This window comes from Diabrotica virgifera, chromosome 8 (assembly GCF_917563875.1).
Source record: "Diabrotica virgifera virgifera chromosome 8, PGI_DIABVI_V3a".
Taxonomy (NCBI): domain Eukaryota; kingdom Metazoa; phylum Arthropoda; class Insecta; order Coleoptera; family Chrysomelidae; genus Diabrotica; species Diabrotica virgifera.
The window spans coordinates 200,808,476-200,822,149 of record NC_065450.1 but is presented as its reverse complement, the minus strand read 5'-3'; the positions used below and the strand labels follow the sequence as shown (position 1 = coordinate 200,822,149).

At 32.9% G+C, this 13,674-nt stretch overlaps 1 protein-coding gene across 1 annotated transcript in view; it reads left to right on the top strand.

Annotated features, from left to right (window-relative positions):
• The window catches only part of LOC114328255 (probable ubiquitin carboxyl-terminal hydrolase FAF-X), an 80,722-nt gene that overhangs the window by 42,670 nt on the left and 24,378 nt on the right, over positions 1–13,674 (top strand). Inside the window, exons 8-10 of the mRNA XM_050659603.1 lie at positions 4,100–4,480; positions 4,544–4,798; positions 10,753–11,079. Coding sequence (XP_050515560.1) covers positions 4,100–4,480; positions 4,544–4,798; positions 10,753–11,079 — 963 coding nt within the window. The remainder of the gene's footprint in view (positions 1–4,099; positions 4,481–4,543; positions 4,799–10,752; positions 11,080–13,674) is intronic.

The window sequence follows — 13,674 nt, the reverse complement described above, 5'->3', positions numbered from 1 at the left end:
ATTTTGCATAGATTTTCTTTTGACATTTCGTGAGGCAACGTCGAGATATTTTTCGTTTTGTGCTTATTTTTTGTTCAACAGTATTAAATCTGTCGGTTTTCACAATATTTTTATCAAAAATTTCGTATTTTTGACTTCTGAGTGATACCAAAAATTCAAAAATTATTAAAAATAAAAAACTCGACGTTGTTACCTCGTGAAACTCATAAGCTGATTAAATCTTTTTGAATCTTTTGTTTCGTATGATCCAGTGATGAGTTCTGATGTCCACCGCAAAATCCATTTTTTTTTGAGCTGCCTGCCAAAATTTGTCGCCAATGGCTTATTTTTCAATATTTTGGATTGAATTTTTTCTTAAATATTCTTTGAATTGTACTTAATATGTTTATTTAATTTAAAAATAAAATAATTCTACCATAGCTTCGAAAAAAAATCACAAAAATGTGCTTGATTTGCTATGTTGATTTCAAACCATACCCCCCTTAATATACATATTGTTGAGTTAAGTCGTTTGTTTTATTCCTTAATAATAATAAAAATGATAACAACCCTATTTTATGTAAAAACTAGGTATCATTTATATACTCTTTATAAAATACAGAAATTCAAAATAATATAAAAATTTAGACCTTAATAATTATTACAATTTATGAATTAACATATTGTAATCAGTTGTTTGTTTGTTTATTTTAACTGACTTTGACAGTCTGTCATAATAAATATAATATGTCAGACCAATCAAATACACTGCTCAAAATAATCTACTAAGAGTCGTATCAGTTTTTTTAGGAACCAGCTGTACATAGAGACTTGCAACTTTTTGCATTGTATTTAGGATTAGGATGACGTCTGGAAAAAAGTCTACAATAAAAACAAGGTGGAAATGCATTATTACATTTTAAAGTTTATAAAACGCATCGAAAAATGCATAAACATGTTAAAATCAGTATATTAAGGGCCAGATTTTCTTATTTCGGGGTATTTTGGGTCACTGAACTCCAATTTGCAATCAGAACCGACCTCCGAAGCACCTGGGTGCCCAGAGTTACTGCTAAGGTACGTCATCTAGAGTTTCGAGGGTTTGTTTTTGGCACTTAATTGAAGCAAACCGATTACTCGAGATTACTGATATTGTGGAGCAGCAATGACAGAACAATTACATATCATTTAATTTCTATCCATTAAATAGATCAGTGAAGGTCGTTATATCGGATCTTATACTTATACGAAATACTGATAGACGGAGAGGCAGCGCTGAAAAGTCTCTTTGAATTTACTAAAGCTAGATTTTTCACAGTTGATTACTGTAAGTGTGTAGAGAAACATACTGCGGTCGGTCAAGCGAAACGTAGAACAGGGGTTACTGAGAGGGTATCAAAGTTGCTTTCCTACGAAGGTAATTAAATCCATTTACTAAGGCTGAAAATCAGTACACACATTCTAAATTAAATATAAATAAAAGTTATTATGGTCGGTCAGCTGTATGACGGGACAGAGCCGGTCGGTCGGCCCCAATAGTCGATTGAGGAAATGAAGCATTTTGGCTCGCAATTTTTTCGTCCAGCATGGATTTACTTGAAATTTTCACAGAAGGTAGGGAATAGTCCAAGGATCATTTTCTATATCATGCCGCTATCATACGCTAAAACCTTAGGGGTGGTTGCCACCCCATCTCAGGGGTGGGAATATTTTATTACATTTTAACCATCTAATTCGATGGAAAAAGTGATTCTAAGAAAAAATGTTTTTTACATTTTCTTCGTAAAACTAATATTTTTCGAGTTATTCGCACTTAAAAATAACAGTTTTTCGACGAAAAAATCGACTTTTTTATAGGGTTTTTTGAGAATACCTCGAAAAATATACATTTAATCAAAAAAACTGTAGATATCAAAATTGTATCTTTTAGTAACACAAACCAAATTCTTTTCCAATAATATCTTTAAGACCAATACAAACCAAGATATGGCATGTTAAAAGTTAGCTTTTTTCGTCAAATGCCTTTAATGGTACCTGCTTTATCTCTACGAAAAAATCAGTGAAAACAACCCCCTAACTACCTTCCTAATTCAAAATTGGTCTTCACCTTTCTGTAGTTCCTTTTATATTTATATTATCAATACACTTAAGGGGTTTGACCTATTTAAAATGATTAATTTTGGAAGAATTGGAGTTTAAAGAAAAATTCTCTGGAGTTTAAAGAAAAATATCTCCGAAAATACTCAAGATACGAAAAAAATTATAAACTACTAAATTGTAGCTTTTTTAATGACTAAAATTACCCTGTGCATAGATTTTCATTACAGTGAATAGTTAGCCAGATATAGCTGTTTAAAACCTATTTACCAGCAAACACCCCCTTATTCGAGCCCTTTAAACCCGCCCCAATTAAAAACTAAGGGATCTTACGGAATTTAATTTACAGTCTTATAGCTCTTTAAAAATCCTACAAAATCATTTTTGAAGAAACTTTTTATCAAAGGTAATACCACGAGTCCTCTAAATTTTATCGATAAATTTTTTGTTTTCACGAAAACTTCTTTATTTGGTAAAATTACGAAAACAAACCGAATGATAAAATCACGAGTCCAAAGGACGAGTGATTTTATCCATTTCGGTGTGTTTGAGTGATTTTACCCTAAATAAAGAAGTTTAAGTATGAAAACGAAAAAATTTATCAAGCAAAATTTAGAGGACGAGTGGTATTTGAAAAGATTATTTTGTGAACCAATATGTATTATTAGTAAATACGGGCATCTGTGAAATATTTTTAAGACAACTAGGATCAATGTCTTAAGTAGGTTATAGATAACTTATTTTATGATTTAAAAATGAACCAATTTATTTATTATATTGTTAATACATAAAAAACTGTTCAAATCGAAAATGAACAATTATTAAAAACACAATTTTTATAACTAATATGAGATTTTCCAATGTCGTTCGTAACGTATTATGTGAAATTTAGGGTACCTTAAGTTTTATCAGGGAAGAGACTGTTTTATCAAGGAAGAGGCTGTTTTATCAGTATTACACTCAATGATTGGCTAGAACGACGCGTGGTGATTGGCTGAAAAAGCAAAAACGTCAGAATTTGACAGGTGAAAAAAATAATCCCCAAAAATATATAGAATATTTTTCGAGGTATTCTCAAAAAACCCAAAAGTCGATTTTTTCGTCGAAAAACTGTTATTTTCAAGCGTGAATAACTCGAAAAATATTAGTTTCACGTTTACGAAGAAAATGTAAAAAACATTTTTTTCTTAGAATCACTTTTTCCATCGAATTACATGGTTAAAATGTAATAAAAAATTCCCACCCCCCGAGATGGGGTGGCAACCACCCCTAAGGTTTTAGCGTATGATAGCGGCATGATATAGAAAATGATCCTTGGACTATTCCCTACCTTCTGTGAAAATTTCAAGTAAATACATGCTGGACGAAAAAATTGCGAGCCAAAATGCTTCATTTCCTCAATCGGCTATTGGGGCCGACCGACCGGCTCTGTCCCGTCATACAGCTGACCGACAATAATAACTTTTATTTATATTTAATTTAGAATGTGTGTACTGATTTTCAGCCTTAGTAAATGGATTTAATTACCTTCGTAGGAAAGCAACTTTGATACCCTCTCAGTAACCCCTGTTCTACGTTTTGCTTGACTGACCGCAGTATGTTTCTGTACACACTCACAGTAATCAACTGTGAAAAATCTAGCTTTAGTAAATTCAAAGAGATTTTTCAGCGCTGCCTCTTGGTCTATGAGAAATGCGATTCTCGATATGATTACCAGTACTCAAATACAAGAATAATCATAGTAATCAAAGTATCCTTATAATACTAATACAAAATATGTACTGAGAAATGCGATTCTCGATATGATTACCGGTACTCAAATACAAAAGTAATCAAAGTAACGAATACTTTAAATGATTACTTTATACAAAAGTAACGATTTGTAACGAATACTCGAAAGTAACTATAATCAACATCACTAATTTCAGGTGAATGAGGAGGATGATCAAATACTTTTGTATCAATTTTATGAGCTCCCTCTGTCTTTTTTGTTAGCTTATATGTTTTGATTCTGTCTTCTTAGATCCTGACACTGCAATCTCGGAATGGGACTACCTTCCGGCAGTAGGGCCGCGTCCATTCCAAGGTTTCGTAGGTTTGAAGAACGCCGGAGCTACTTGTTACATGAACTCAGTCTTGCAGCAACTCTACATGGTCGACAGTATTAAAGAAGGCATTTTGGCAGCAGAAGGAGCAGCTACGGACCCTAACGAGGATTTCACCGGTGAAGAGAGACTGGATATGGACGTGGATTGCACTGATGATAGGAATAGTTTGGACGATAATAGGAAGGACTACAACGTTGGGATTTTGAAGCAGGTCCAGGCTATTTTCGGCCATTTGGCCTGTTCTCGCCTTCAATATTACGTGCCTAGGGGACTGTGGAGACATTTCAAACTTCAAGGTAAGCAATAACAGTTATTTTCGTTAAAAAAAGGAGTTGTAATTTGCTTATTGTTGAGTTTAGGCGAGCCTGTGAATCTGAGAGAGCAGCAGGATGCCGTGGAGTTCTTCATGTCGTTAGTGGAGAGTCTGGACGAAGCTTTAAAAACATTGGGACACGAGCAGATCATGTCGAAAATTCTTGGAGGTTCCTACTCCGATCAGAAGATCTGCAAAGGCTGTCCTCATCGTTATTCCAAAGAAGAACCGTTTAGTGTGATTAGTGTAGATATTAGGAACCACAGTAGTTTGCCGGATTCGATGGAGCAATATGTCAAAGGTAAGGCTTTTTTGAGGTGTGCAAATCTGTCAGTCCAGGGGCTTGAGCTGTTTCGTAGCCGATCAAAGTTCACGGAGTTTCAGAGTGACGGGAATTTGTTATAAATAATTGAGTCGTTAAAATGATTATAATTCGTAAATTAACCAATATAAATCATATTTACAAAATTCAATTTGTTCATTTAAAAAAAACCTACAAAATGATGTTTAATCTTAATCCAATAATTAAAGCCGAATGTATTGCAAAATTACGGCCCTTAGACAATTCGGCTTCGCAACTTGCCTTCATTGTGAGTAAAACAACTTTATAATAGCTCATATTAAAGGAAAAACTACCAGCTTTAAAACCAAACCTTAATTATAATCGAAATATTATTTATATGGGCCATTCCACAAACATACGCCTGTTTTGGATTAATTCGACAACGAATATTTTACTGTGCAACATAAGAAGTACGAAAGTAAATGGCGCTAATAATTATTGCAATAACGAACAATGTAATTTGCAATTTACTTTCGTTCTTCTTATTTTGCACAGTAAAATATTCGTTGTTGAAGTAATCCAAAACAGGCGTATGTTCGTGGAATAGGGTATAACAATTATAAATAGATTATTTATACAAATGGAACAATAGGGAACTTGCATAAAATTTTAAATTCGAAAAAAATGTTATAAATCACAACAGAACATACACACACCCCAACTTATATGGAATCATCTGATATTTCTTACTATTTCGTGCGAATTTAACAAAACGAACATACGAAGTCAAACAATATTTATTTTAAAGCAATTTAATAACAAATACATAACAATTAAATAAAGCAATAACGTATTTGACAAACAAATTGAAACCAGTTGTTTTAAAGTCAATAGCATACAAAATTTCAATGTAAAACGAATAATGTTTAAATTGTTTTTATTTTTTTTTTTGTATTTTGTGGTAGTCAGTGTTATTACCTCTAGTCCTTATGCAAGCTTCACTTTGCGTGGGCACGCTCCTAATCAAATTATCAGCATTTTGTTGTGATAGGTTGCTCCATCCTTTAAGAGCAGCTAGTACTAGCCGTGCGGGGTTTTGTGGATTATCCCGGCGAGCTCTAATTTTTCTTTTAAGCATATCCCACAAATGCTCTATATGATTAAGCTCGGGTGAGCAAGCAGTCCACTCCAAACAAGGGATACCTTCTGCTTCAATGATGTATGTAGTCACTCTAATGGTATGTAGAGGTCCATTATCATGCAATAAAATTAAATTTTCTCCTGTTGCACCTCTCCAGAGCCTGACTACAGGTTATCAACATACCTGTGAGCAGTTAAAGTTGATTGGATGAAAATTAAAGGAGTTTTTTTACGGATCACAATTCCTCTCCAGAACATTACACTTTGCCTTATATATTTGTGAACAGATCTGAGAGTTTTCGTTCTTGCTTGTCTTCCTCGATCACTAAGTACACGATTTCGTGGGTCATCTGATTTTACACAAATCCTGACTTTTTTTGAAAATAGCACATTTTGTCAATTTCCAATGTTCCAGTTTTGGTGGTGAAGACACCAATTTAGGCGATCAGTCTTGTGCTGTCTGGATAACTCGGGAACCCATAACTGTCTCCTGCTGTATACTTTTTGGTACAAACTCTTCTTCTTGTCGTTTCAACTGAAACAGTTACACCTGTAGCTTCCAAAAGCTGCCTTTGGAGCTGCAGGTGAGAAATGGTTGGGTGTCTTCCAGCTGATTAGACAATTAAACGATCGTGGAAAGCCGTTATTACTTTTGGCGACTTTCCCTTTGAGCTTTCCTAGTTCCTGTTACCTAGCATAGGTTTTGGACAGAACACAGAACGCCATGTATTACGCTTAGCTCTACAGCTATGTCCCTATGAGAACATTACTTTCTCCACAAGACCAATAATATTTCCTCGTTGTAAGTTATATAATGAGGCATATTTTCGTTTTTGGACGCAAAAGTTAGTATATTTATTTTCGTTCAATTTGCAACTCAAGCAAATAACATATACCGTACCGAGCTGTACTATCCGATTGTCTTATATATTTGTTTATTTTCAATAAAAACCTTTATTCTTCGCAACAATAAAAAGTTTTTTCAAAAGAAATAAATATTAACTAAAAAGGGGTAGTTCCCTGGATTGGCTGTATACCTTATAGTTAAACAAACTGGAACATGAAGTAAAAACCACTTCTATGTAAAAGGTATATTTACTAAAAATTTTTAGAATCCCAATGGATTCAATAAAATGAGTTCATCAGAACGTTTAATCCTTGAACATCGGCGTTTAGCCATTTTAAATTTATTTCAACATAATGTAGATTTATTTATAATCACAACCATTGTTTGGTTCTGGGGCTATTTTGCAAGTATTCAAATCACTGATGATGGACCGATAGGTTTGAAAACGTTCTGATGAACTCATTTTATTGAATCCATTGGGATTCTAAAAATTTTTAGTAAATATACCTTTTACATAGAAGTGGTTTTTACTTCATGTTCCAGTTTGTTTAAATAAATATTACTTTGAAATACATGGTGATTCCATATAAGTTTGGGTGTGTGTAATTTAAAACATGTATCAAAGATAAAAAAGTTGTTTTTGTGTTCCGTTTGGCCCCTAAAGACGATTCTAAATTCAAATTAAAGCAGCTAGCGCAAAACGCGTCGTGACGTCATACGGTTAATGTTTACATTCTGCACCAACAAAGTAAACAAAATTGTATATAATTTTAAATTAGACATTATAAAAGTCAGTAGAAAATACAGTTATGTGACGTCACAAATGTGTTTGATCGTTTGCCCTATTCATAGAAAACTTGTACTTTTACAAAATGGTTTTATTTTCCATAGTAAACCTTCTTTCCTTTCCTTCAAAAACTGTATCAAACTCCAATCTCAACAAACTGGTATATATTATTACAATGACATACGATAAATGTCATTAGAATATAAATATTTTTCCCTTATTCCGCGACGATGAGCTGGCCAAATACCCAAGTAGGTGGAGGCCAATAAACTAAAGAAGAATAAGAAGAATATGTATACCTAAATATAACCATAAGCCATATAGTAAATCTATGTGACGTCACGGGTCGTCTGAACTATTTTAACCCGGCACCTGCCCCGTGGGGTGCTACCAGCACCCCACAATACATTTTTATCAAATATTTGGTATTTCAAGTTTGGTAAAAGATATAATATTATATAGCATAGATGTGTTAGTGTTTGAAGTGGTTATTTAGTGTCATTCTGAACTTATAGCTTTAAAGTCGAATAAGGGTGCCATCATCTAGCATTTTAAGTTTTAATTTTTTTTTTGTAATTTTGATAAACAGGTCAAATTTACATTTTTTTTATTGAAATAACCGATTTAAATTATTACTATAGACTCTACACTCACGAAGTCTTATTTTTTTTAGATATTTTACTTGACTTTATTTATTATGGCTTCGTACTTGCTAATTTGCTTATAACACCTTTTTCATTTTATTTTTTAACTTTTATGACATATTAGTGGCTAATAAGTTAATAAAACATGTTTTTTATATTCTTGTGTTACTTAACACATTATTTTGTTTTTTTAAACAAGTAGATCATAGAAAATTTTTAAGGGATGCTGTGAGCACCCCACGTGGCAGTTGGCGCCTTGCAAAGTCACGTGGCAGGTGCCGGGTTAAATCAAAGAAGATTTTAAATTTGTAATTTTAAGTTATTTTTTGAAGCGTGAAATTTTGGAAATCTCATTTATAAACAAAACTGAACATTATTACGTAATAACAAAAAATGTGCTTGTTCCCTATTATAAAAGGCAAATCATTTGTTTATAAGGTTTTTAGGTACTAAAACTTTATACCATAGCAAAGCAAGTTACATTGTACTATTCAAGACGAAGAATTTGATGTATTATTCGCTCTGCGTGACCATGGTTGAAGTACCCTGAAACGATGCCAGCGTCAGTAGTGGCGAAATATGACAATATTGGACGTACCTTTGTAATGTCATTGTTATTGTTGGTATAACAAATTTTATCAAAAATGGTAAATAAATGTACGTAAGTATTTAATTGTGCTATTAATAGCCAAAATAGTAAGTGTAATTTCTGTAGATCTCCAATAATGAGAAATAAATTAGAGAAATGATCTAAACTACGAGTAAACTCAAAAGACAGATTCACACCAAATATTGTCACTATAAGACTAAGAACGATTCGCTAAAGAGTTCTAAAAACAACAGTTTTTTATATAAACAGAATAAAAATTTAAAAATTACAGGAATGACTCAGAAAATACAAAAAAACCGTCGATATAACTTAATTAACCTATGAATTATAAATGTCAATAGTGTCAAAATTTCATAAGTGTATAGTGTCAAAACTTCATAATTTAGTGGAGTAAATTGCCTGCGGTTGGACCAATTACAAACAAGCATTACAGCGCGGTAAATTTGAATTACTCCACCTTTAGTTGTTCCTTAATAATTTTATTATAAAGTTATTTTACTTAAAATGCAGCCGAGTTACAAGTGAAAAATCGCTTAAATGCCGTAATTTTGCACTGTTTTTGAACTAATTATGCATTATCTCTGTTTCTAACTATTGGATCAAGGTTTACCAAACATAATTTGGTAGGTTTTTCTTAAAGGAAAAAATTGCATTTTGTAAAAATGATTTATATTTGTTAGTATATTCTATATTTAAACAATTAAATTAACAAATTCTCGCCACTTCCATAAGAATACACTCTAAACTCCATGGACTTTGTGGACGTTCCTTCATGAAACAGTCCTGGTCCCTACACTATGTAAAGTAGTGTTTTAGTTTAAAATACTACTGCAAAATCACTACGTTCATAATACACCTGGATCCCGCGTACCAAAAAAAAGTTGATTCATAATTTTTAATTGTGGAACTGGTTAAATATTTGGAACGTCAGACGACGAAAACGTTCCATGTATTTTGTCGGACAGAATTTCCAATTGATTTGTTACCATTTCATTAAACTCTCATGCAAAAATCAGACTGGTGTTCATCACCAATTGAGCATTTTAATGAGTGGAACACGAAGGACATGTCAAATGACAGGAATCATGTTGGTTAGTAATAGCAGTCTGATGTTTGCATGAGAATTTAATGAAAGGGTAACAAATCAATTGGATGTTCTATCCGACAAAATGCATGGGAGTCTTTTGTAATCTGACGTTCCAAATTTTTAAATTGTTCCACAATTAAAACTTCCCCTGTTCCAGTGTTCCCGTACATCAAAGTTTGTCCGACTAGACACCATTAAGCTATTAACAAATTTTCAGCTTGCTATTAGGTAATCAACTTTTTTTGGTACGCGGGATCCAGGTCTATATAAAGTAGTTAATTAAAATCACATTTTTATATAAATTTAAGAATAGGAGAATACATTGATAGCAGGATGCCAGTCAAAAAGTGGCCGCAAATAGTCTTAATTAATTTAATATAGTAATTCATTTTTGAAAAATAGTTTTGTTCATGACGTACATGCATGTTTTTTTATATCAAATTAAAACAAATTATTTTTCTAATACGATGATTATAAGGTTGCATGTGAAAAATGGTGGCAAATTAGGGTTACCAGACGTTAAAAACACGATGTATCAGAGATAAAGTGAAAGAGCACCACGCCACTTATTTGACTAGTGCGATACACAGACACCCTTATATCATCATATTAGAAAAAGATAGCTTTAATTTGATATAAAAAATATGCATCTACGTCATGAACGAATTTTTTTTCAAAAATTAATTATTATTAATTTAATTAAAACTATTTGTGGCCAATTTTTGACTGGTAACCTTTTATCAATGTATCCTCCTGGTTTTAAAGTTTTATGTAAAAATGTAATTTTAGTTAACTACTTTATCAACGTAGTGATTTTGCAGTGGAATCACGTACTATTTGTTTTTGTTGTGTTCCAGGTGAATTATTGGAAGGCGCCGACGCTTACCACTGTGAAAAATGCGCGAAGAAAGTAGTGACTGTTAAACGACTGTGCGTGAAAAAACTTCCCCCGATTCTAGGTATCCAATTGAAACGATTCGAATACGATTTCGAACGAGTATGCGCGATCAAATTCAACGACTACTTCGAGTTTCCGCGCGAACTCGACATGGAACCGTACACCGTGTCCGGTTTGGCCAAAATCGAAGGGGAAATTATAGACTGTGATCTTCAACCTACCTCCACCGAGGTCTGTACCAAGTATCGTCTATCTGGTATCGTCGTCCATTCTGGACAAGCTTCAGGTACGTCTTTACCAAGTCTTGAATCAATTACCGATTTTTTTCATTTCACTGATAATTGACTATCGGCTGACAATTACATCAGCTGTCAGCCTATAATTACACTATTTCTTTCACTATAAGCAAATAATTACACTGTCTATTTCACTATCAGCTTAGAATTACTACGTTTCTGTGACAACCAGCATCTGATACTTCACTATCTGCTGATAATTGCACTGTATATCACTATCAGCCGTGAATTACACTGATTCTTTCACTATCAGCATAGAAATACTACCTTTCTTTCACAATCATCATAAATACTATTTTTATTTCATCAGTAAATAGTTTCCGTGGTTCTTTCATTTTCAATATACACACACCGGCAAAATTAGCCGAACACCTTAAAAATGGGACATGTTTGATGTCACGAATTTCCTAAACCAGTGTTCCGATTTGAGTGATTCTTTTAGTATGTTATAACCTTATCATTTAAGAATATCGCTGTAATAATATTGTTACTAGACAGGTAAATGTCATTTTATACCGGGTGTTACAATCATACTGTGTTTTTTCCTAAAAGTTCGGAGCACTCTGTGGAATATTCTAGCCTATATAAAATATTAAAATTAAAACTCAATTGTAGCCTTAGGCTTTCTTAAAATTTTCTTATTTGGATCATTTGCTTAGGTTGGATAATAAAAAAGTTAGGTACTTTAACAACTAGTCACGATCATCATCAATACAGGGTGTTTCTAAATAAGTGAGACAAACTTTAAAGGGTAATTCTACATGAAAAACTAATGACGGTTTGCTTTATAATCATATGTCCGCAAATGCTTGGTTTCCGAGATACGGGATGTTGAATTTTTTCTTTCAAACTGATGATTTATTTATTGCTCTAAAACTGGTTGAGATATGCAAATGAAATTTGGTAGGTTTTAACAGGTAGGTATTGCGCATTTTTTGACATACAACTAAAAATTTTATTTTCACCATTGGCGTGCATACGGGATATATCTAAAATGTTTATACCCGTATGCACGCCAGTGGTGAATATAAAATTCTTAATTGCATGTCAAAAAATGCGCAATAACTACCTCTTAAAACCTACCAAATTTCATTTGCATATCTCAACCGGTTTTAGAGCAATAAATAAATCGTCAGTTTGAAAGAAAAAATTCAACATCCCGTATCTCGGAAACGAAGCATTTGCTGACATATGTTTTTAAAGCAAACGGTCATTAGTTTTTCATGTAGAATTACCCCTTAAAGTTTGTCGCACTTATTTAGAAACACCCTGTATTGATGAAGAAGATGACTAATTGTTAAAGTACCTAGCTTTTCTATTATCCAACCTAAGCAAATGATCAAAATAAGAAAATGTTAAGAAAGCCTAAGGCTACAATTGAGTTTTAATTTTAATATTTTATATAGGCTAGAATATTCCACAGAGTGCTTCGAATTTTAAGGAAAAAACATAGTATGATTGTAACACCCGGTATAAAATGACAGTTATCTGTCTAGTATCAATATTATTACACCAGTATTCTTAAATGATAAGGCTATAACATATTAAAAAAATCACTCAAATCGGACAACTGGTTTAGGAAATCCGAGACATCAAACATGTCCCATTTTTAAGGTGTTCGGCTAATTTTGCCGGTGTGTGTATAATTTCACTGATAATTGACTATCAGCTGATAATTACATCAGCTGTCAGCCTATAATTACACTATTTCTTTAACTATAAGCCGATAATTACACTGTTTATTTCACTATCAGTGTAGATAATTACTACCTATCTGTGACAACCAGCATCTGATAGTTCACTCTGCGCTGATAATTGCACTATGTCGATCATTATCAGCCGTGAATTACACTTATTCTTTCACTATCAGCATAGAGATACTACCTTTCTTTCACAATCATCATAAATACTATTTTTATTTCACATTCAGCAAATAGTTTCCGTGGTTCTTTCATTTTTAATATATAATTTCACTGATAATTGACTATCGGCTGACAATTACATCAGCTGTCAGCCTATAATTACACTATTTCTTTAACTATAAGCCTATAATTACACTGTTTATTTCACTATCAGTGTAGATAATTACTACCTTTCTGTGACAACCAGCATCTGATACTTCACTATCCGCTGATAATTGCACTATGTCGATTATAAATACTAGTTTTATTTCACAATCAGCAAAAAAGTTTCCCTGGTTCTTTCATTTTGAACATAATTTCATTATCAACTGATAATAATTACGCTATTTCTTTCACTATCGGCAGTTAATTACATTCATTTTTCACTATCAGTGTTGCCAAACCTCTCGCACACGGGTGGATACTCGACTGCCGATATACGATTCATTCTAGTCAGTACGGCGTGGAATCGGCGCGCTTCTATCGTCCGTAAGAAATACATGGGGCTATCTCCGCAATGTTCTATTCTTAACGTGAAACGCTCTATAGACAGAAAAAATCTAACTAAGGTGTCAGAATTATCTGAATTGTATGTGCAGCTAAACACTATTTCTATTTTCTATCTACTGAATTTGAATACCAAAATTTATGTCAAAAATTCATTTTTTTGTTACTCACTGTCAC